This window comes from Halichoerus grypus, chromosome 6 (genome assembly GCF_964656455.1).
Source record: "Halichoerus grypus chromosome 6, mHalGry1.hap1.1, whole genome shotgun sequence".
In the NCBI taxonomy this organism is placed as follows: domain Eukaryota; kingdom Metazoa; phylum Chordata; class Mammalia; order Carnivora; family Phocidae; genus Halichoerus; species Halichoerus grypus.
Genome location: NC_135717.1, coordinates 97,464,092 through 97,490,303, shown reverse-complemented (window position 1 = coordinate 97,490,303; position 26,212 = coordinate 97,464,092). Strand labels below are relative to the sequence as shown.

General features: G+C 34.4%; 1 protein-coding gene across 16 annotated transcripts in view; it reads left to right on the top strand.

Moving 5' to 3' along the window:
- SOX5 (SRY-box transcription factor 5) overlaps window positions 1-26,212 on the top strand; it is a 1,003,105-nt gene that overhangs the window by 682,573 nt on the left and 294,320 nt on the right. For all 16 annotated transcript variants that reach the window (XM_078075751.1, XM_078075750.1, XM_078075752.1 and 13 more), the window contains one exon: window positions 18,107-18,317. In XM_078075751.1, the coding sequence (XP_077931877.1) occupies window positions 18,107-18,317 (211 nt within the window). The remainder of the gene's footprint in view (window positions 1-18,106; window positions 18,318-26,212) is intronic.

Below are 26,212 nucleotides of genomic sequence, written 5' to 3'. Positions count from 1 at the left end.
ACATTTTTTTTTGGGGGGGGGGTGTCTGTTCTGTATCAGAAAACAAAAACCCAAAACCAAAACCTGTTACATATAACCCAGAATTGGGTTATACAGATATTTCCACAAAAAAAAAAGGCAAGTAAGTTTTGTGAAGAGTATGAGAAATGACCAGGGGTATCTATATTTACTTTCCTTGCTCAAATATGAAAAAAAAATATTTTTCACTTGCTTCAGAATACTTCTAATATATTTTCTTCCCAGCTTTAACATTATTTCTTCTGCCAGGCCAGCAGAATGTGGCAAAGTCAGATGAATAATTAAGTGTTTTAGAGGGATCAACAAAAAGGAATATTAATTGTCTTGTTCCTAGAAATACTAAGTAGAGTCATGAAATAGAACAGCTCACTGAAAGCAGTAAAGGCAAAATATGAAAGCTGATTAAACCAGCTAATATTAAAAATAGTCAAAGTTTTAACATATTTGTTGAGAATTTATTTGTTAAAAATACATATTATACATGTGTATATATGTAAAATACATATATATTAGCAATAAAAGCCATAATTTTATATTAACTGTATGTATGTAGAATTTTTTTAACTGTCTCCTTTGTTATTTACACCCAGCTAGAGCTTAATTTACAGATCTGCTTTTCACAGTAAGAGGTATTACTGTCCATTTAGCGGTGGCATAGTGCCTGGAAAAACCTATTTCTTTCCATAGGGACAGACTTAGACCATTTAATCCATTTCATTGGTGGCAAATAATGCAAATTCCTAGTTTATCTTACTGTAAATCCAGATATATTTTTTTATGTGGACTATGAAAAGAAAGAATGATAAAGGGTTGTAGAATGAATACAGATTGTAGATAGGACAATTATCTGCTGTGTTTTTGTATATTTAACACTCACAGATGTATCGAACTTAAAACCTGGCATTAGATCTTAGCACTCTTTTAGTCCACATCTCTCCTTTTGACATAGGAATATTAAAGTTCATAGAGGTTAAGAAATTTGCTTAAGATCAAAATTAATGATTCTTACTTTAATCCTGTATGGCTGTGAGAATATTGGCCACTGTAAGGAAAGAAAACAGAAGTGAGCCAGTTTGGGGGACTGAGTTCAGAACTCAGAATTCTGAGTTCACATTTGTATATGTTGGGTTTGAGTTACTGAGATATTTAGGTAGAAAACCAGCTGTTGGAAATATGTGATTGAAACTTCTCTGCCAAGAGATGGGAATGTGAACATTACCTGCATAGACACAAGATTTGAAATTGTGAATTTAAGAAGAATCATTTATTATACAAATATTTGTTGAGAATTTACAATTCCCCAAGGAAGTAAACCTAAGCTGAATTTTAAAGCTTGCAAGTTATCTTTAAAGAGGCAGGGAAGTAAGATATTAAGGAGAACAGGGCCTGGGGGAATGCAAGGAGTTAAATTATGATTGTATCACTAAAGTGGGGTAGAGAATAATGATAAGGAAGTTTTGTATCATCCAAAGGAGTTACAAGTTTTTCTTGAAACCTAGGTGCACTTAACTGAGAGATCTTCAAGACACAGAGTCAAGATCATTTTCCTAAGATAGAGAGTTTAGAAAGAGAAGCAGGAACTTACTATGGTTATTGAATATGCGTTAGAGGATTTAAGATCAAAACAGGCAATGCCTGGGATAAGAAAGAACAGCAGATGATGGGCCATCAGAAAGCTCAGGAAAGAACTATTCAGTAGTCTCAAATAGTTTGAAGAAGTCATGAAAGATACTGGACTTCACTATTAGAAGATCATTTGTATTCCCTCCAGGATGCAGAGTAATGCTTTTCAAAAAATAGGCACATGGTTAGCAAATTTTCTGTGCATGTTTCATTGGTGTGTGTGTCCTGGAGGGTGGTGGTGAGGTGTTTAAAATGTTATTTATGAGTTTGACAAAACGACTTAATTTTCATTTGGAAATACCTGTCAAGGAAATTGCAATGTAAGATGTAGCTAATTAAAAATAGTATATAAAACTGAGTATGTTAATAAAGGACATTATGAAACCAAGCAGGCATATTGGAAATATGAGATAGATGACAGATACGGAGATGAAACAAGCTTTGACTAGAAAATTAGATCAATGTTAGTAAAATTAGAATAGTTAGGTATGTTCAGTCTGATGAGAAACTGTATAGCAAAATGGCTAAAAGCACATTTGAAAGATTCAGGGAGATGGGTTCAGAATATTTACTGCACTTGAATGGTTTACACTGAGTTTCATGGAAACTGGAAAACTCAGTTTTTCTATGTGTGTAAAAACAGTGACAATAATACCTGCTTCATAGGTCTCTTAGGAAGGGTCATAGCCTATTAAAAGCCCCAGTACAGTGATTGGCATGTTACTACATTTAATAAATGATGCTTTTATTATTTTGCTAAGGCTATGCCCTCAGGTTCTGAATGAAATTGGAGGTTAATTAAAATAAATAAAGAACATTATAATACAAATATATTAAAGGAAAGAATTATCCTCACACACACTGCAATCAGGGTGGTATATAAGATGGCCATATAAAAACAGTTACTCAAATTGTCAAGTTTTAGAATTGACACCCAAGTGAAAGTGTTGAAAGCTTCATCATTTAGGTCATTTCAAACTAGATTCTACCACACTCAAGAAATCCTGTGGTCAAATTCTTATCCTTTCCACTAGTTGCATAGTTCTTCCATGCACAGACCTGCTATTGACTTCCCTGTTCTATGCACAAAGCTGCTATTCACTTCCAGGAAAATCGGTGGCTCTGTGGAATTGGATAAGAATTTGGTCTACAATGAGTGATTTGAATGAATGAATTTGGAATTGGCAAGAAAATACAAACATATGCCACATTTACTTGGTACATTCATGCCTCAAGAGAACTCAGGTAGCACGTAAATTCTGCGTCAAGAGCCAGAGATTTTCAGTAGGAACCAATTACAAAAGTCAGCCTAAATCTTCCCCAAGTATTTTTGTCATATTCAAAGAACAAGGCAAAAATGTCATATTTAATTACTGCTCATTAGAATGTAAAAGTCTAAAGAGTATCTCCGGGTAAAGTCATAGATAGCACCTACTATTTACAATGCTGCTGTCAGAAAACAGGATTAATAGTCATGGTATAGGCTAATTAAACATATGGAGATTTATTAACTTTTTAAAAAATACACTTTTTTTGACCAGTCGTAATTGGCTGAATTGATACCTGACTGACTACTTGCAAATTAAATGTTTTTTTTGTTTTTTGTTTTTTTGTTTTTGTTTTTTGCTTTTTGTAGGCAGAATACACCCAGGGTGTGTAGGGGTCCCGCTGGTGTGCTGGCATTAAGTTGGAGGCAGTCTGAACCTTCTATTTTCCGTAGTAGACAGATTTCTTCTCCTGATATTACTGCTCATGAAGTTTTCAGTACCAGAGACATTGGACCTTTAAAAAGGAAGAGATGTTACATTTTTGACAGCTTCTCCCTTCCACTGACTGAAACAATAAAAATAAACATGAAGCTGTCGGAATGGCCTCTGCATATAATGTCATTTGCATGTGATTTCCTTTGCTTCTCTAGATAATTGAATTTATTCAGGCAATTTATTTTTTAAATGTGTAGTCTCTGTGAATGGAAACATCTTAACTAAAGACAACCCTTTTATTTCCTCTTAATGAAATATATACATGTATGTGTATACTTCTGTTAGAACCAAGGGAATAGAAGAAAAATAATGGAAACACCAAAAATGTACCATAAAAAATTAAAGAGATGAAGTGTGATTCTTGTAACCAAATATTCTTTGTGTTCATCCCTTGTCTATGTTCAAGGTCTCTGGATGCTCAGTAGGAGCTTTTAAATCATATTTTCTCTTTTTGATGTCACTAAGTATAAGGAATGGATAGCAAAGGACTTTTGTAAGAAACCTCTGCGTCTTTACCATCTCAGAGCTGGTAAGCGTAGCAATACCTGTTTGGTTCCCATCCTGAGACTCAGTCTTAGTATAAGACTGAGTATAAGTATACTTAGTATAAGTATATTCAGACTTAAAGAGAATGACTATTTAACTTGAGCTTCATTAGTCAAACAATGTAGCTACAATTTGTAACAAAGTTTATATTCTCTTTCTGTGGGGTATATAAAGAATACATGCCTTTATTTTGGACTGGCGTTTTTGTGGGTTATTGAGCACCAAGCCAGAATCACTTTGAGATATCAGCAATATCCAAGGATATTGCTCTGAAGTCAGGAGCTCAAATAGAATTGTGGAAGAGAGTGCATCTGCCCCAAATCCAAATATTGCATCTCCTCTCTATTCTCCGTAGGATTTAGTATAACCTAAATACAATTTCATTTTTTATACATATATCCCAATAAATTCCCTTGACAGTAATTTATTGATGGGGAAAACCACCATCACCTCTTATTTACACCTGTGATCACAACTCAATAAAGCACTCAGGGCAGGAGGTTTCTGCAGAACTTTTTTGATGGTGATAATTTTCATTTTTGTTTTCCCCCCATTCTGACTCTAACATCTATATGGCAAGAGTTTTAGGGTTGAGCATACAGCACTAAGAACTCAATATTTAAAAGCCTATTCATTATAAATAAGGGAAAGATGTGTCAGTTTCTAATGTTCTCCTTTATTTTTATAGTGTTATCCTTTTGTCATCCTTTAGCCTTACTTCCTAGAATACCCCAAATCCTTTATTCTGGCAATTTTTTTCTAGAATCTTCTCATTTTCCAGGTTCTCTATTTTGCGTGTTCTATAAGCATTCATTGTTATTTCCATGTATGGATTTTATGGATTTTTCTTTACAAAACATCTTTCATCACCTTCAAATTCTAATAACTATAAAGTTTCAAAAATTTACATGGTAAACCCGAGTCACTGTAAGAGAAGATGATACCCACTTAGAACTGTCATTTTTAGACATATGTAAAGAGGGGTTGGCCATTTGCTCTTCTCTCTCTCGGAAGACACTTTCTGAGGGCTAATTTACTAAAATGGATTTAACCATTTGCTGGAAACAAATGGTTCATAAGTCATTATTTTACAATCTTTATTTCTTTATCTGCTTTGTGTATTTTGAGGCTCATCTATATTTGAATATTCCACATGCAAATTTAAAGATCTCAAACAATAAACTCATCATTTGAATCCTGAGGGAGAGTGTATGGCATCTGTTATTTACAGTGCTGGAGCTAGAAGTTAAGACTAACACTCAAGTTATAGACTAATTTAATTATGCAGATTTATTAATTTTTTTAGATATATTGATTCTATTTTATTTATTTATTTTTTTAAAGATTCTATTTTAATAATCATCTATTGGCTATCCATTCTGTTTTCGTCTAGATCATAATCATTATTTCAACCTCCCAAACAAGAACTATGTTTATCTCTGACTGTTTACTCCCTATTTTCAAGTTATCTAATCCTATCATTACTTGCTTCAAATTACTTCTAGGAGTTGATGGTTTCTTTCAACTTTCATGACTACAGTCTAATGGAAAGCTTTTTATCACCACATATGTGGCATGGTAATGGTTTCCTATTCAGTGGCGATCTTCACTTTCTCTTCTACCCAATTCATTCTCCACACCACTGCTAATCTTCCTAACAACCTGCTTTAAGAGAATCATCCAGTATGGAATCGTGAATAGTTCCCCATTGCCTATCAGGTCAAATGTAAACAATTCTATTTGACTTTCATAATCTTTCATGAAATGATGATGCCTTCTGGATGACGCCTCTATCTTTTCCTACCTACCTACTTTTGTAGGCTTAGACCAAAAGACTATCTATAAAGATATAAAGATTTAATAGAGTAATTAACTCAATATATATTTATTAGACACAAATAATAGAGTTGGGATACATGGTGAATAATCAGACATATTTTCTGCCTTCGGGGTATAGAAAGAAAATTAAATAAGTGATCCCAAAGCCATGTACTAATGCTATGATGAAGAAGTTTCCACCTTCTTTTGATTTCCAGGGTTCTCTCTTCTTTGAAGTTCTCCTGCATGGATAATTTGCTACTATACAATTTAGTTATAATTACTGGTTGTTTCTTGTGATTTAAATGCCTCTCAAATTTAATTTTAAACTCTTTGAGGAAAGAAAACCAGCTTTATTTTTTCATATCTGTGTCATCTCTTACATCACCTGAATCAGTTGAGGAAGGCAGTGTAACTTAATGATGACCAGCATGGATCTTAAAGTTACATAATCTTGGTCTTAATTCTTCAATTTACCATTTCCTACTATTATTTTGGGTGAATTACTCATAGGAGCTTAATATTCTCATCTGTTAAATAGGAATTACAGTCTTCATGGAATTTCTCTGAGAATTGTAAAAGATGTGTCCATAAAACTTTTAGAACAGTGTCTTTAAGAACTCCAGGAGTGGTAGCTATATTTTTACTGAAAACATTAGTGAATTGCAACAGATTTTGTATATTTGGTCAGGAATCTGCCTAATAGTTTAGAAATATTTTTAAAAGTCTTCACATCTATAAGACTAAAATGACAAAATTTATATATAGCATTACTCATATAAACTGTGTGAAAATAATCTTTGCAGAGAACCCAGTGTTTTACGTAAAGAATGCCAGTATCTCAGTGATTGTGTGCACTACAAGATGGTCTTTATATGCCCACTAAAACAGGCTCAGGAAATTCTGTTTTATACTATGAATAAATAGTTTGGCTAGCTAGGAAATTTTATGAGTATGTAGACTGCTTAATGACTTATCTTTATTTCAGAATGAGAACTGAAGCTTGTGCTTCTTTTATCTCAAATCACTGCTTAAGGTCAACTCATGTTAAAGGTCCCTTTCAAAGAAAAGAGTTACTTTTGCTGTAAACATAGAGCTTTATTGAGAGTCTTAATTAGTATAGAAAAATAGGCCTTTAGCTTTTTTTTTTTTTAATAGGAAGATGGGATTAGTCTAATGACATGATGGAATTAACAGACATAGGGCTATGAAATCAGCCTGATCTAGTGAGGAGATGTACTAGTGAGGGATTATATTCAAGAAAAAAAAAAGATGTACTAGAGTATAGAGGAGGGAAACTAGCAAAAATGGAGTTAGCTCCTAATCTATCCTTCCTCATATTACCTTTGTTGCTGTTTTGTATTTATAGTGTAAAGGAACCTAATGATTTGTTTGCAGGAGAATCTGATAGTGCTAATGTTCTCGTGAAGAAAGAAAAATCTTGTATGTCTATCTTACAAGAAGAAAGAGAAATATGAAAGAAAGGTAGAAATACGGCATAATAAGTAATTGGTATCATGTATTTATGAAAAATAATTCATTACTCTAATTCTTTTCAGACTTTGACTTTAAAAAGTTTTATTTCGTAATGAGGAGTAATTGAACATTCTTTCTTTGATCATTTCCCTGAGTTATCACTTTGTAGAGAACCATGAAACTGTGAAATTTGAAAATTGAGTATGCAACAGAGATAAAAGCGTGCTAATGGCACGTGACATTTTGTGGACTACTTTTTTTTTTCTTAAAATAAGGTTTGTATTAGCTTATCTTTAAAAATGGGCCACCTTAAAAAAGTTTAATCTTTAAAGAATTGATTCCATGAATGTGGTTTGATTTTAGTACAAAGAACTATGAAATTACTTGAATGTGCAAATATGTTGTTTTGGGGTTTTTTTGTTGTTGTTTTGGTGGGTAGGTGTGGAAAGGGGTTTGTCTCTTGTTAATGTCTTCTTCGCTATCTTAGTAAAGAGACTGGCTTTTTCTATATTTATTTTCATATATTCTGTGTTTTGTCCATGATTATATCCTAACATAATGCCTGGAGCATACTTATTTTAACAAATACTTATAAAGCTCTTGCCATGACCCAGTTACCATTTTTATGAGTTTTATAGTTTGTAATACATGTATTAACTCACGTAGTCTCCCAATTCCTGTAACTCATTATTTTGTAACTTGTAATCCACTAACGACTCATTGAGGTAGATAGTGGTATAGACCCCATTTTATAGATGAGGAAACCAAGGAACAGAAAGATTAAATAATTTAGCAAGGGTCACATAGCTAGTTAATGGTGGAACCAGGATTTGAACCAAAGCTATTTGGCTTGATTCTCTGTGCTTAGATGCTAACATCATTAACTGCCTCACAAGTTAGCATATAAAACATTTTTATTACATGAAAGAGAAAATTGAGTGAATGAAATATTTAATTTTTAGTAAGTATTTTCATTACTGTTAAATTCTAGAGATCAATGATACTATATATTAGCACATACAAATTACTTATCATTTATTATCCCCTTTTATAGATTTGGAAACAGGTTTAGAGAGTTTAGATAAATTGCCCAAGGTTATAGTTAGTAAATGACAAAGCCTGAATTTGAACCCAAATTTTGCTTAACCACTGCTTTCTACGGCTTTGCTGACATCATATTTTACTGCATGGAGGATCACAATTTATTTCACTTACCACTGAATATGTAGTCAGTTCCCAATTATAAATGATGCTAACAAACACTTAGCTTATTAATTTTACCGGTGTCTGCTCTGTGTAAGAAATTGTTTCATTGCTCTGTGGGATAAAAAGGAGTCATTTCCTAAACAGATCACAATTTGAAGATTCCTCACATTTCATTTCTTCCTTCAGACTCAGAGCGAATAGGCATTTAGTCAAGTTTATTAACAACTATTGTAAGGATGTTCTGAAGCCTTCTTAGGAAAATGATAGATGAATTATTATACATAATTAGTGGCTAGTTACAATAAATGTTTTTTTCTTTATCTCTTAAAATCTTATTATATGATTCACAATTCTAGTGTTAAATGGAAGTGTTTTGATGTGTAGCCTAATTCTTATTTAGAAACATCTTATGGTTGACCTTTGAGCCCTCAGGGAAGAGATCATCAAATGTCTTAAAGTGTACTTGCTGGATTGTTTAAACACAAGTAAGACACAGCACAGAAATCATCATCAGGAAGATAATGAGGCTGTCACAGCACAAAATGTTCTTTGTTTTTACAGGTTCTATTAGTTAATGTATTAGAATTCTCTAAATGCCACTTTTGCTTATTAAGTGGTTTTGAGAGCACATGAAAACATACAGTTTATTCTTGAATGCAGCATTTCTGAGATTCTTGGTAAATGTGATTCTGAAGGAGTATTTTAAAAACAACCATTAAACACTTCTGCCCATGTAACATCCAGATGCAAATGAAGATATTTTCCAAATCTGTTTTTCCAATTTGTACAGTCTCTTACTGAATCAGAAAATTTGCCCTTAAATTTCGGTTTTACTCACTGGAATTAAATGAGATGGGAAATATGATATTGGTTTAAAAAAACAACAAAGGAAACTGACTATTATTTTGTTATTTTATATTATAAATCAAACTTAGCTATCAATAAATTCAAATCACATTTTCTAGTACATTTCTTAAAACAATCTATTTCCACAATGCAATCTTGACATAAATCTCAGATTTTCTAGTCCATATAGTTAGTAGGAAATCAGCAAACATAAGCTGTTTCAACATGTGCCAAAATGACTGTTAAAAAATTAAGTCAACATCATTTCCCCCAAAAAATGTATTGGTCATTCTTACGCCTGCATGTTTGCTGACTCTTCTCCCTTCCCTCCATCCCCACCTGCTGCCCCCCCCCCCCCGCAATATGTTACCTTTCAGCTCTCTTCTCAAATTCATTAAGTTCCATCACTTTTGTGATGGCTCTCTTCACCACTGCAGGTTTTCGTCATCTCCCTCTTTGCCACTCTAATTCTTACAGTTTTCCTATACCAATAGTTCACAAACTTACTGAGTATCAGTCTCCCCTTGAAGCCTTGTTAAATCACATCGCTGGACTTCCCCCTCTCAGTTTCTGATTCAGAAAGTCTAGGGTGAGGCCCGAGAAAAATGTATTCTCAGGTGATCCCAGTGATATTGGCTCACAGACCACCATTTGAGAATCATATTTATATAAATCACCTGTCTTGTGTTGTCTAGTCCCAGGTGAATGCATTTTAAGATAAAATGTGCTTTTAAAAGTTTATTTAGTTTTCTGATCAATAATTAAATATGAGCCTAAGCTAACATTTCATCTCCCCGTGCTTGGCAAAAAAAGGCAAACCAAGTTAGACTTTTGTTGAATTTCCATCCTATTGCACAAGGAAAGAATCTTTAAAAGATTCCATATTTTTAGGCTTTGAAGAAACATCAAACAGCTTTCACTTCTATTTGCACTGTCCAAAATACATAAAAAATCTTTGAAATATGGACTAGATCCTATATTTGAAATATAATGGAGCCATTTTTATAAAATAATAATCTTTCACCTAAACTTGATGAGACCTGTCACTATTTAAAATATTAGATCAGCCCCAAGAGTGGGTTGGGTCTGCATTACAGAGACAGATGAACTTCTAAGGTTTCTGCAGTATTCTTTAAAAATTGGAACGAGGCAGGACATGGAGTATAGAACTTTCCATAGATTATAGAGCAAAAAGATGCTAATACCTATTTGAGTAATTTAGAATTTCTACCTATTTTTAAAATTGTGATGATTTAATGATTTTAAAGTTTAAGAGTAATAATTTTCAGGGAATTTCAGTATCTCATAAAATGTTGAAATGTATAAAATATAAGCATTCCTTAAAAACTGACTTTGGATTCTTACAAGACTAGCATCTTATGGTCACAACTCCCTAGGGAAGCTTAAAAAAAACATATATATATATATAGCTTGCTGGTCACTGGATAGATTTATGAACTACTCATCTAATATCTGGAATCTCAATTAGTCTACTATCTTATACTTACTTAAACATTAAGAATAGTTGATCTTATTAAATTCAGTGCATTTTACAAAGGTATTATCAGTGACTTTTTCTAGTATAGAAAGGTGAGAAATTCTGATAAGCTCTGTCTCTGTAGGTAACTATGAAAATAGCCCAAACAGAAGTGCCTCTGGCAGTTTTCATTTTGTGAACACCTGGACTTAAGTATACATCAGGCCACTTTTTTTTTTTTAAGCAAAAATTTAGAAAAGATTTTAAATTGGATAGCTTTTACACCAGCAGTAATCACAAGTATCACAGACAGCCTTCAGAGATCTCTCTGTAAGTGCTTACTTTTGTTTTATAGATCTTGGGAACTGACCATATCCTGTTCCCAGAATACTGAATTTGATCATATTAACCAAAGAAAGACTCTTCGTGTTCTCTATTGAGCTTTTTTAAGGGTTGATTTTTGCCTCAGTGAAACCTTCATACGTTTACATTCTGTTTTAGGAAAATTCATAGTTGGAAATTGAACTGGTATGCTTTTTAAAAATATTCATTTATAAAAGTTAGCAATTTGTTCTGCTTTCCATTTCAAATTTATGTGTACATTATCACAAGGTGATTACTGAGTAAGAAGACAGTGATTGCCATCAGTAATGCATTCTCTTCCTCAACGTGCTTATTATTTTTTAAAGTATAATTAAAATACTAATTTCTTGCTAAATGCTTATTGTAGGAACAGTAAAAGTTTAATTTATTAACATATATACCTTTAGCTAAGTTTATCTGAATAAAGCATCAATGAAATCTATAGCTTGAGGCTCTTTTTTGCAAGTATTAACTGGTCATCTTAAAAATCATCCAATTGTATATATTGATGAGTTTATAGTACAATTCTGGGAAGATATGCATTTCGGTCAGAGCTTCTTAACCTAGAATCTATGGTTTATACGAGTTCCCAGGGGAGGGGCGCCTGGGTGGCTCAGTTGGTTAAGCGTCTGCCTTCAGCTCAGGTCATGATCTCAGGGTCCTGGGATCGAGTTCCACTCAGCGGTGAGACTGTTTCTCCCTCTGTGACCTCTCTTGCTTTCACTCTCTCTCAAATAAATAAATAAAATCTTTAAAAAAAAAAAAAGAGTTCCTAGGGGATTTCATGGAGGAAGTTCACATTTGGAACTATGAAGGTAGACAATTAACTCTGTAAAACTGTATGTGTAATTGTGTGTGCACTTGCATGGGTGCGTGTCTGCCCGTATGTTTGTGCATATCTGTTTGGGAGACATCTATAGCTATCAAAGGATCTCGAATCCAAAAGGATTCCTGGTTTAGGGTATCCTGCAGAACTTTTATGAAAGATTACCATAACCAATAAAACTTTAAAAATAATTGAGTTTTTACACAATAATCATGTATTGTTTTCTAGTACTAAATGAAATTTGGCATCTCCTAACTTGACAGAGTAGGTGACATGTAGTGCAATTTAGTTTCAAAAGCAACATTTGTGATACCATATATTTTTACCTGTTTTTTAAAGAATTTAAGGAATGACCAAATAATACAGCTTTTTTGAATTGAGATATGACATATAACATCTTATTAGTTTCAGTTGTACAATGTAATGTTTCAATATTTATATATAATGTGAAATGATCAGTTAGTCTTGCTAACATCCATCACACGTAGTGACAAAACTAATTTTTTTCTTGTGATGAGAACTTTCTAGATCTACTTTCCTAGCAACTTTCAGATGCACAAACAGTATTATTAACTGTAGTCACCATGCTGCACATTACCTATCCAAGACTTAATTATTTTATAACTGGACATTTGCCCACCTTTACCCATTTCAGCCAAATAATATGGCTTTCAAGATACTTTTCAAACTTTGTTTTGCCTTCCCCTCTTGATATTTATTAGATTATTAACAATGCATTATTAGAAGAATGTGATCATGTTAAAACTTATTCAGCAATAAAGCATTTTCTGTATGTATCTGTAGTTCATTATATTCTACCTCTGTGCAATACCAAAATTCATGAACTTGCATTAATGAGAATCTAGTTAAAGATAGTCCAAACTTTCTGCACTGCACTGCTTTTTTTTTCTAAGTTCAAAACTTTGTTGTATTAGAAAGGATGCTAGACATGCCCACACATTTTATAAAGATAGATGAAGGAGCACCTGGCTGACTCAGTCAGTGGAATGTGTGATGTGCAACCTGGGTCGTGGGCTTGAGACCCATGTTGAGTGTAGAGATTGCTTAAAAATAAAATCTTTAAAATAAAAAAAGATAGGTTAAAAAGTCATAAATGACTGAGCATCATGATTTTGAATAGTCACTTAGAGATCAAATCTGTATGTTTGGTTTAAATAATTATTTAAATTTTAAGGTTCTTTACTTTGAATATGGCATAAACCAGTGGATATTTATTATTTATTTATTTATTTATGACTTTATTTGTGAGTTTATTTATTTATTTGACAGAGAGCGCACAAGCGGGGGGAGTGGCAGGCAGAGGGGGAGGGAGAAGCAAGCTCCCTGACGAGCAGGGAGCCCGATGGCAAGGCTCAATCCCAGGACCCTGGGATCATGACCTGAGTTGAAGGCAGTAGCTTAAACAACTGAGCCACCCAGGGGCCCCACCAGTGGATATTTAGATGGAGACAGCTTTATAAGTCTAGAATATAGTTGGATTAGTTCATTTCAATGCACTTATAGGAGTTGGACATATTGGGGCAAAACCCTCTCATTTTCACAATTATTAAGCAGATGACAGTGTATCTTGTTCACCTATAACATTGACATACTTAGGTATTTGTTGTTGTTGTTAAAGATTTTATTTATTTATTTGAGAGAGAGTGAGAGAGAGAGAGAGAGAGACACCACAAGCGGGGGGAGAGGCAGAGGGAGAGGGAAAAGCAGACTCCCTGCTTAGTGGGGAGCCTGATACAGGTCTTGATCCCAGGACCCTAGGATCATGACCTGAGCAGAAGGCAGACTCTTAACAACTGAGACACCCAGGCATCCCCTGTTGTTGTTTTTAAAGAGAGGTGGTATTAGCTCTGTGGTTGAGGGCTCTGGTGCCCAACAGGTTGCGGTTGATTATCTACTCTATCTGTTATTAATCATACAGTCTCAGGCATTTACTTCACTCCATGTCCCTCAGTTTCTCCAGCTACGAAGTGCAAATCATAATTAGGCTTGCCAGGAGAATTAACTGAATTAATGCATATAACACACTTTAAACAGTGCCTGACACAAAGTAAATATTCAGTAAATATTGGCTATTATTCTTACCAATTATAGTTGGATAGACAGACTATTAAATGTAATGTTCTTGCTACCCTGTATTAATTTAACTTGAGTTTATAGGACTGAAAAGCAAATATGGTAATGTATTTCTTGAGGTCAGAAGTCAAGGATGAAATGTCATTTGGACAATGAATATATATCTGGTTGAGTTACATATGACCTCTTTTTTCAAATGAATTAATTCTTCTTAATCACCACATTATCTAAACTAAAATTTGAATATTAATGTTGAAATATGTCTCTCAAAGTGTTCATAGCCAAGTGCTATATTTAGAATGAATCAACAAGAATGCATTTTTTTATTTCAATTTTTTATTTAAATTCTAGTTAGTTAACATATAGTGTAATGGTAGTTTCAGGAGTAGAATTTAATGATTCATCACTTATATATAACACCGTTTATCACAAGTGCACTCCTAATACCCATCACCTACTTAACCCATCCCCCCCACCTCCCCTCAGCAACCCTCAGTTTGTTCTCTATAGTAGAGAATTCGTTTGCCTTTCTCTTTTTTTTCCACCATGTTCATCTGTTTCATTTCTTAAATTCCACATATCAGTGAAATCATATGGTATTTGTCTTTCTGAGACTGACTTATTTTGCTTAACATAATACACTCTAGCTCCATCCACTTCACTGCAAATGGCAAGATTTCATTCTTTTTGATGACTAAGTAATATTCCATTGTATGTATCTACCACATCTTCTTTATCCATTCATTAGTTGATGGACATTTGGGCTCTTTCCATAGTTCCCTAGTTTGGCCATTGTTGATAATGCTGCTGTAAACATTGGCACATACATGTGCCCCTTTGACTCAGTATTTTTTGTATCCTTTGGGTAAATACTTAGTAGTGCAACTGCTGAGTTATAGGGTAGTTCTATTTTTAACTTTTTGAGGAAACTACATACTGTTTTCAGAGTGGCTTCTCCCAGTTTAAGAACGCATTTTTTAAAAAGTTACTTAAATAAAGATAGATACACTAGGCAGATCCCTTCCTTTGTCTTAAGGTTGCAAAAGTGACAAAGGGGGGCAGGATTAAGTAAAGCTTTTTCAAGTGTAACAAAGGAAGATTACCAACTTTGTTCTAAAAATTTAGAACCCTCTTTTATCATTAGACCTTAGAAATCAAATATCATAGTTGTGAGAGCTCTATGGCAAAATACTGAAGCTTGCCTTTAGCATTCACAAAACTTGATGAAATATATTTTGCTGGCTTGGACCACCAATACTTCTGTTAGTAGATTCTCTGGATGTTCACCTACCAGCAAAGTGAAGAGGAAAATGCAGTCATTATTTTAGACATGGTAAATGCAATCCCAGGGAAAAAACTGAAAACTCTAGGACTTTCTTGACTGAAGACTATGCCAGCGTTCTTTAACAAGCTCTTCACCATGCAAATGAACAATGATGTCCCACACTGAAACATCTATTAAGTACATAAAACTATTAAAGGGATTAACAGTGCTAGAGGCTGAAATGTAATCAGGTGAAATAGCGATAAGATAAAATATTTGTGCATGAAATTGCAGTGATAATTTTTAATACTGTTGTGGTAACTGAGTTTAGAATACTTGTGAAATGATGTTAAACTCTTTAAAATATGTCTTTGTCTTTTGCAAGGTGTAGAAAATTAGAGACATACAAGATGGGATGTTATTTTATCTTACTTGATTTTGAAATATTTTCTGATTTTTAATAGATGTGATTGTATACAATTTGGGTGTCCTTCCCTCTACTGAAGTTGCTATAGAAAGATACATGTGATTTTTAATTATGGAAAATGAAGTTCAGCTGCCAAATTCTTGTTTGTTAAGTTTGTCATCATATAATGTGAAAACAGAGTATAGAATAGATAATGTGCAACATTGGGTTTTTCTGCTTTGACCCTGGAAATAGTGAGAAGAAAGATCTGTGGAAAAAAATACAGAGGTTTTGCTATATTCTGTTTTGAACATGAAACTGAGCTAATGAGTATTATGGGCCATTCATAAAAACATTCCTTAGTTTACTGAATGGATTTGTGATTGCTCTCGTCAGGGATGTGTGTGTGTGTGTGTGTGTGTGTGTGTGTGTGTGTGTGTGTGTGTGTGTGTTTATGGGTTTGCTTGTATTTATGTATGGATTTTAAATAAATAATTCTAGAAGTGTACCTTCACTTAGCCTGCAGGGGTTTGTAATGATTACATTATGCATATTGATTTCCAAATCCAAGTACATAATAAGCTAAGATTCATCATTGAATGTATTGTCTATAGAATATTCATTCAAAACATAGTAATGTTTTCTGCATATTCTGTAATGTTTGTAAGAAATGGAAACCATTTTTGGTGTAGAATTATAATTTTGAAGATTCTGTTTGCACACATTTTTTACTTTGACTTTTTCTGCATTACCTAGCACCACCCAACAAACTGACACTTGCACAGTAGCTAATGTCCTTGTATTCACTATTATCCACTAACAAAAAATCATATGAACAGATTATGATCATGTTTGCGTTGACATCTCTATTTTTAATCTGTTTTTAAAAATTAAAATGACAGCTTTATCAAGTCTTTTTAGTATATTTTTAAACTAGTCAAATATATTAGAAATAATCTTAAAAACATTAGATATCAAATCAGTGTGATCCGTCACTTTTCTGGGGCCAGGAGATCCTATTAACACATCTTAGAGAAGAAATGTTTAAACAGGGATATAACCTATTATCCTGAATATTAGATGTGCATACATTCAAATGTATTTTAATGGAAACTTTTAATACTATAGAATTAAGAAATATACTTACAGAGAGACTAACTTCCTCAAAGATCTTAGGATACAATTTTATTTATTTTTTTAAGATTTTATTTATTTTTTTGTGAGAGCGAGAGGAAGAACACAAGAGGGGGCGGGGGGAGGACAGAGGGAGAAGCAGGCTTCCCGCTGAGCAGGGAGCCTGATACGGGACTCGATCCCAGGACCCTGGGATCATGACCTGAGCCAAAGGCAGGTGCTTAATCGACTGAGCCACCCAGGCACCTAGGATACAATTGTATTTTTAAGAAGAAATCTGCTTTGTGGGAAGTCAAAGGATTATAGAAGTAAGAGATTATAAAAAGAAAACCTTTAAGTAAGAAAATTATTTTTTTAATAATTTCAATATCATTCCTCTCACAGATGTCTGAAAAATCAATTTAGTGCCTTTTATACAAAAGATACCCCAAATATTAGATGGCTAGAGTTGGTCAGGAAATTATGGGGAAAATAATGACAAAAGAACACCAAATGTGTGTTTAAATTTTAGAATTATAGAATAAATTCTTTTCATACACATATGCAATTATCAAGAGGGAAAGATTGCAAGGAACTTTATTTTATAGGGCATGTGGGGCTTAAAGTGCAAAATCTGGAAGAATATTGACAGAAACAATGCTTGGGGTAACAAATGGAATTGGAAATAACTTTGGCATCAGCAGAAATAAGCTTTCAATATTCCTATCTGATGTCAAAATAACCTGTGTGGCTGATGCTTTCTTAAAAGCATGAGAGGGAAGTGGAGAACTAAAAACCGGACCCTGCTTTAATTAGGAGCAACCATCAAGAAGAGGCAGCTATTTAAAACGAAAAGTGAAGTGCATAATGTTACTTGTTTAAATATTACAGTATCATGAGGAAGTTTAAGCCAGATGACTGGTGCAGTTAATGTCCATAGGAAAATCTAAGACTTTCAAAGAAAAGCAGAAAACTACATCTGATCGATGTAGGCTTTGTATAAGGCTTATTGCCATTTGTTCTTAGTCTAAGGGAGAGAGCCTCCATATTTTTATTTCTTCTCTAAATTGATCTTTGACTCACTCTGTGCCAGCCTGTAAAGTTAATGCATTCTTTTTTTAAAAAAATTTCTTATTTATCTTACTCTTGCAGAGTGACATTTCACTTTTTCATGTTTTAGCTAAATAAGCCACATAAGCAATTTAAAAAAAAAAAAAAAACCTCACTGAATTTTAAACAATTTTTTTTCCTTTGCTTTCTCTTTCAGGAAGTTGATGGCAATAAAGTTATGTCTTCATTTGCCCCACACAACTCATCTACCTCACCTCAGAAGGCAGAAGAAGGTGGGAGGCAGAGTGGTGAGTCCTTGTCGAGCACGGCCCTAGGAACTCCCGAACGGCGCAAAGGCAGCTTAGCTGATGTTGTTGACACCTTGAAGCAGAGGAAAATGGAAGAGCTCATCAAAAATGAGCCAGAAGGTAAAGGCTAGAAAAGGAAACAAAGTGCTTGCCATCTCCTGATTTTAATAGTCAGATTTTAACTTATAGTTGTTTTTTGACTTATAATCAAAGCTAAATTGGACAAAATGGAAACCTAATGCTATGAAGATGGATAGGTTTTTTGTTTTTTGTTTTTCAGAAACATTTCAATATGTCTGTCCCGATTTTTTAATCATTAATTTCTGTTGTGATGTCTTCCTCATTTTCACACATGGGTAAGTTGTGGTTGAGTAAAACTTAAAGATTCAAGAATAGAATGTGACAGTGGAGCCCAGAATAGGCACCACCTACGTCCCAAATTATCTGCAGGCTAGTTGTTCATCTCCAGTTTTTGTCCCCAAGGCCATTTTACAACTTGATTGAATTGTATATAGCCTTATTTATACATGAATGCATATTATGCTACCTTAGTTCAGTCCATTTCTTGTATAGTCCAAAATTAATATGGTTAGGCCTATTCTATATTTAAAAATTATTGATTCTCTAATTCCGTTAGCCATGCTGAAGTTCCCATTTTGTTCAACTTCCAGGATGCCTTTCTTTTAAGATTTCATCTTCTAAATCTCTTCAGTAGTTACTGATAGTAGCCTATGGGTGATATGCACATGAAATACTGTTAAAATGAAAGCAAACGAACCATGAGAGACTATGGACTCCGAGAAACAAACTGAGGGCTTTAGAGGGGTGGGAGGTGGGGGGATGGGTTCACCCAGTGATGGGTATTAAGGAGGGCACGTACTGAAGGGAGCACTGGGTGTTATATGCAAACAATGAATCATGGAACACTACCTCAAAAACTAATGATGTAATGTATGGTGACTAACATAATAAAATTAAAAAAAAATGAAGGCAAAGAAACAGGGGCACCTGGGTGACTCAGTTGGTGAAGCATCTGCCTTTGGCTCAGGTCATGATCTCAGGATTCTGGGATCCAGCCCTGCATAGGGCTCTTTGCTCAGCAGGGAGTCTGCTTCTCCCTCTCCGTCTCCCTCTGAGCTCTCTCTCTCTCTCTCTCTCTCTCTCAATTAAATAAATAAAAATCTTTAAAAAAGTAAATCAAGCAAACAAACAACTAATGCCCATTATAGAATTTATGCATAACTGATAGTCACCCTTTATGTTACAGATGTTTCCTACCTCCTACTTAAACCTGTATTCTTCCTAAGTTTGTATGCCACATTGCACATAAGAACATGCCTCCTATTTAAAAGTCAGATGGAGATTTAAAACAAACAAACAAACAATAGTGACATACACCAAAAATATACTGCATCTATGCTATGTAAGACTGGGTTGGGCTCATTTCTAGTCTGTTGTTAGGACACTAGCAGATTACGAGCATATATGGCACAAAATGTATGTTAACCAGTATATTTGGGAGTCATATGGTAATTAAATATTTCTAGGTCCCTACCAGATGCATAGCTGGGACATGGGTTTTACTTATAATTTATGTAATTCACATGATCTTACAGTTGGAAAGAATTTTAGAGATAATCCAGTCAGCCAAAGACTTTTGGCTTCCATCCACGTGGAGATAAAAATGGGGTTTTGAGGAGGACCTAGACAATTTTTTTAATGTGCTGGATTTTTTTCTTGATATTAAAAATACTATCTTCTTATTTAAGAATTGTTTAAAAAACCATAAAAATTGAAAGGAAAGTAAAAATTGCTTAAATTTGTAGCTTTCTGATATAACAGCTCTTAACCTTATGATGCATTTCTTTCTTGTCTTTAGTTTTACATATTCTGTTCATTTTGCATGATTAATTTTATGCTTTTAAAATTATTTTGTATCTTTTATATTATCACACGTTATCATTAACTAAAGTCCACAGTTTATTCATATTTCATTAGTCTTCCCCAAGTGTGCTTTTTCTGTTCTAGGATGCCATCAAGGATAACATGTTCCATTTAGTTGTCTGTCTCCTTGGTTTCCCTTTGGCTGTGACAGTTTCTCAGACTTTGTTTCTGATAACCTTGAAAGTTTTGAGGAATACTGTTCAGGTATATTGTAGAATGTCCCTCTATTGGTATTTATCTGGTGGTTTTCTCTTGACTAACGTGGGGTTATATGTTTGGGGAGGAAGATCACGAGGTAAAGTACCTTTTTGTCACATCATATCAAGGGTACATATTTTCTATATGACTTATGAATTTGATGTTGACCTTGATCACCTGGCTGATACAGCGTTTGTCAGAGTACTCCACTGTAAAGTTACTCCCTGCCCCGTTTCCATACCATAATCTTTGGAAGGAAGGTGCTATGTGCAACCCACGTTTAAGGAGTGGGGAGATATGTTCCCCCTCCTTTAGAGTAGAGTTTCTACATAATTTATTTGGAATTCTTCTGCATGGGAGATTTATCTCTTCTCCATCATTTATTAATTTATTCAATCATTTATTTATATCAGTATGGACAGCATGGATATTTTATACTTTGACTTATAATCCAATTCTACTTTATTTTGTTGCTCAAATTGCTTCAGCTTTGGCCACTGGAAGCTCTTTCTATTGACTTCTGTGTCATTTTTTAATTATTATTATGTTATGTTAGTCACCATACATTACATCATTAGTCTTTGATGTAGTGTTCCATGATTCATTGTTTGCGTATAACACCCAGTGCTCCCTTCAGTACGTGCCCTCTTTAATACCCATCACCAGGCTAACCCATCCTGCCACCCCCCTCCCCTCTAGAACCCTCAGTTTGTTTCTCGGAGTCCATCGTCTCTCATGGTTCGTCTCCCCCTCCGATTCCCCCCCCTTCATTTTTCCCTTCCTACTATCTTCTTTTTTTTTTTTTAAACATATAATGTATTATTTGTTTCAGAGGTACAGGTCTGTGATTCAACAGTCTTACACAATTCACAGCGCTCACCATAGCACGTACCGCAGTGATGGTCGGTAACTTTTCTTGAGCACTTCTTGCTCTCTGGCACTGTAAGGTGCTGCAGACTCGTGTTGTGTATCTCATGCTCTGGTTTGAGAATCAGTCATTTCTCTAAGAAGCCCTGGTTCCTTTTATTGGAGAATGGTATTAGAAAGCCAGATCTGAGGGACGCCTGGGTGGCTCCATCAGTTAAGCGTCTGCCTTCGGCTCAGGTCATGATCCCAGGGTCCTGGGATCGAGTCCTGCATTGGGCTCCCTGCTCAGCAGGGAGTCTGCTTCTCCCTCTGCCCTCTCACCCTGCTTGTACTCTATCTCTCCCTCTGTCTCTGTCAAGTAAATAAATAAAATTTAAAAAAAAAAGAAAAGAAAGCCAGATCTGGATACAAGGTGTGCTCTTTGCTCGTAAGGCATTATTTATTTTAGGGCCTCTTACCTAACAAAACGAAGAAATATATGTGTGTACTAGCCTGTATACATACATATCTATAAATATTTCTATGTCTAGTTGTCTATATATTCAGCTAAACATGAGTTCTTACTACTGTCTGCAACTGTAATCTATTTCCGCATGGATCATTCCAGCCTCATTCCTTGTTGATGTGTATATTCCCACCCCACTATGAGTAACCTTGACCTGACCATCTGCCATCCATTTACTTATTCAATTCCAGTGTATATGTACAACAGTATCAGAATTCTTTTTTTTTTTTCATGATGTTTTAGAAATGACTTTTATTCAGTGGGAAAATGTTCGTGGTCAAATGCTAAGAGAAAAGGCAGGACATAAAATTTTATATACAATAATATCTTTTTTTTATTATGTTATGTTAATCACCATACATTACATCATTAGTTTTTTTTTTTTAAAGATTTATTTATTTATTTATTTGAAAGAGAGAGAATGAGAGAGAGAGAGCACATGAGAGGGGGGAGGGTCAGAGGGAGAAGCAGACTCCCTGCTGAGCAAGGAGCCTGATGCGGGACTCGATCCCAGGACTCCAGGATCATGACCTGAGCCGAAGGCAGTCGCTTAACCAACTGAGCCACCCAGGCGCCCTACATTATTAGTTTTTGATGTAGTGTTCCATGATTCATTGTTTGCATATGCAAACAAGTATCAGAATTCTTAACTGATAATACCAGTTAAAGATAATATCTTTATCAATAGGGTATAGTACTTACATGCAGCTCTTTTTGCCTTATTTTTACAGATTCCATTCATTTCCAAAATTACTTAGGTAATTTTTCCTCCACCCTATTCTGTGAGGTTTTTCCATACATTTGTAATATGATGAAATTCTTTCTGTAGTTTTTCCCAGTACCTCTCAAATTATTCAGTTATCTTACAGAATCTTCTTACATCAAGATTCAAGCTTTATGTTGTACATTTCTACATGTTTTGACAAATGCACATTGCCACTTATCCACCACTGTGATATCATTCACAACAATTGTTTGATAACCTTAAAAATCCCCTGTGCTTCATTTATTCATCCCTCCCTCTTTCCCTAGAATTCCAGGCAATCGTTGACTTTCTACTATCTCTGTAGTTTTGCCTTTTCCAGATTGTCATATCATTGGAATCATACAGCATGTAGTCTTTCAAACTGGCTTCTTTAACATATCAATGTGCATTAAAGTTTCCTTCATGTCTGTTCATGGCTCATTTCTTTTTAGTACTGAATAAAGTATTCATTGTATGAAGGTATCACAGTTTATCCATTCACCTATCAAAGGACCTCTTAGTTGTTTCAAGTTTTTGGTTATTAAGAATAAAGCTTTTATAAATATTTATGTGAAGGTTTTTGTGTAGACATAAGTTTCCAACTCAGCTGGGTAAATACCTAGGAGTGTGAATGTATGGTAAGATTATGCTTAGCTTTATGAAAAAAAAAACAAAGCAAAACTGCCAAGCTGTCTTCCAAAGTGGCTGTGAGATTTTGCATTCCCAGCAGCAACGAACGTAAGTTCTTGTTGCTCCATATCCTCACAAGCATTTGATATTGTCAGTTTTTTGGATTTTATCCATTCAGATTGGTTTGTAGTGGCATTGTTGTTTTAATTTGTTGTTCCTGATGACATATAATGTGGAGCATCTTTTCATATGTGTCTTTGCCATTTGTATATCTTCTTTGTGTCTGTTTACATCGTTTGCTCATTTATTAATTGATGGTTTTTTTAATTGTTGAGTTTTAAGAGTTTTTTGTGTATTTTGGATGCAAGTCCTTTATCAGGTATGTGTTTTGCAAATATTCTCTTTCAAGTTGTGGCTTGTATTTTTTTTTTTTTAACATTTTCTTTTGCAGAGCATGTTTTAATTTTAATAAAGTCCAACTTACCTCTTTTCTTGCTTTGATCATACTTTTGATGTTGTAGCTAAACATACATTGCCTAGCCCAATGCCATTTAGATTTTCTCTGCTGTTATTTTCTAGAAGTTGTGTAGTTTTGCATTTTACAATTTAGACGCTATGATCTGTTTTGAGTTAATTTTTGTAAAAGGTTTAAGTTCTGTAAAAGGTTTAAGTTCTAAAAAGGTTTAAGATTAAGTTCTAATTTGTGTTTTTGTAGATAGATGTCCAGTTGTTCTAACACCATTTATTGAAAAGACTATCATATTTCCATTGAATTTCCTTTGTTCCTTCAACAAAGATTAGTTGACTGTATCTGTGTGGGTCTATTTCTGTCCTCTGTATTCCGGTCCACTGATCAATTTGTCTGTTCTTTTTCCAACACCTTGCTGTCTTAATTGCTATCACTTGAAAGTTGGGTAGTGTCAATCCTCCCACTTTGTTCTTTTACTTCAGTATTATGTTGGTTACCCTGGCTCTTTTGCCTTTCCCTGTAGACTTCAGGATTAATCTTGATATCTACACAATTACATCCTGGGAAGTTGGGAAGAACTGACATCTTAACAGTATTCAGTCTTTCTATCCATGAACACAAAATATTTCTCTATTTATTAAGATTTTCTTTGATTTCTTTTGAGTTTCATAGTTTTCTGCGTATAGATCCTGTACATATTTTGTTACATTTATGCACAGTGTTTTCATTATATTATGTTTTATTAAAATGATGTATTTATTTGTTTATTTGAGAGAGAGAGAGAGAGAGAGCATGGTGGGGAGGGGCAGAGGGAGAGGGAGCAAGAGTCTTAAGCAGAATCTGCACTGAGCATGGAACCTGACTTGGGGCTCGATCTCACGAACCTAGATCACAACCTGAGCTGAAACCAAGAGTGCACCACCCAGGCGCCCCTCATTATATTGTATTTTTAATTTCAAATTCCAATTGTTCATTGCTGGTATAAAGGGAAACAATTGGCCTTTGCATATTAACCTTGTATCCTGTGACCTTGTTCTACTTGGTTATTATCTCCAGGAGTTTTTGTGTATTGTTTACATTTTCTGTATAGACAATCCTATTATCTGTGAATGAAGATAGTTTTATTTCTTCATTCCCAAGATATATACTTTTTATTTCCTTTTCTTCTCTTATTGCATTAGCTGGCTTCTCCAGTACAGTGTTGAATAAGAAAGTGGTAAAACGGGACATCTTTGCCTTGTTCTTGATTGTAAGGAAAAAGCTTCAAGTTATCATCATTAAATATATTAGCTGTAGGGTTTATGTAGATGTTCTTTATCAAGTTGAGGAAATTCCCTTCTATTTCTAGTTTGCTGAGAGTTTTCACCATGAATAGCTGTTAAAATTTGTCAAAAGTTTTCATCTATTGATATGATGTACTCTTCTAAGTTTTTATTTTAAATTCCAGTTAGTTGACATATGGTGTAATATTAGTTTCAAGCGTACAATATAGTGATTCTACACTTCCATACAATTACCCAGTGCTCATCACAGCAAGTGCACTCCTTCATCCCTATCACCTATTTAATCCATCCCCGACCCACCTCTGCTCTGGTAACCATCAGTTTATTCTTTATAGTTAAGAGTCTGTTTCTTGGTTTGCCTCTATTTTTTTTCCCTTTACTCATTTGTTTTGTTTCTCAAATTCTACATATGAGTGAAATCATATGGCATTTGTCTTTCTCTGACTGACTTATTTTGCTTAACATAATACTCTCTAGCTCCTTTAGTGTGCTCATATGATGAGATTTTTGAATGATGAAAACAACCTTGCAAACTGGGTAAATTCCACTTAGCTGTGGTTTATAATATATATAATACTGAATTCAATTTGCCAGTACTTCATTGAGGATTGTAGCATCCATGTTCTTGAGAGATATTGTTCTATAGTTGCTTTTTTAAAATGCAATGTCTTTATCTGATTTTTCCAGTAAGATAATGCTGGATTCATAGAATGAGTTGGGAAGTGTTTCCCTCACATGTTATTGTTTAATTTTTGTTGGAGATGTGTTTGTGGTCCAGATCTAAGGTCTAGGAAGAACTACCACTGTAGTGCTACATATTGGATTACAAAGTAGTTTGGGTTTCTTTTTTTTGGGGGGGGGTACCTTTAGATGATGTTCTCCAGGGAAATTTGGTATATGACTTGGTATTTCTCCAGTGTGTCATGTTGGCTTCCAAGTAGTTGCACAGACTCTAAATTTGGAGGTACATGACAGGACAGCTCGAAATGAATAACTCCCAGAAGGAAAGAAGACAGTAGGCAGTGCCTCCCATTTAGACGTATTGGGACTTAGGAGAAAAGTATATCTAGCAACAGGTACACAAGCAGAAGAGCAGACAGAGATAGAGCATCCACAGCAGGAAGAGATGACATGAAGAAACATCACTATTAAATGTGGACATTATACTGTTTTCATTATTGTATTTCCCACAACTTTTTTTGTACTTTGCCTCCTATGGATATATTAAAAGCTCAGCTCAAGAGTGACTTGCTAGTGAATAATATAAAGACATTGAGAAAATACAGAGATAGTCTTGATGGAAGACAGGAATATAAATTGAACATGGCTAACATGTAAAAGCCTGAGTTGCAGAAAGATACTTTATATACAAAC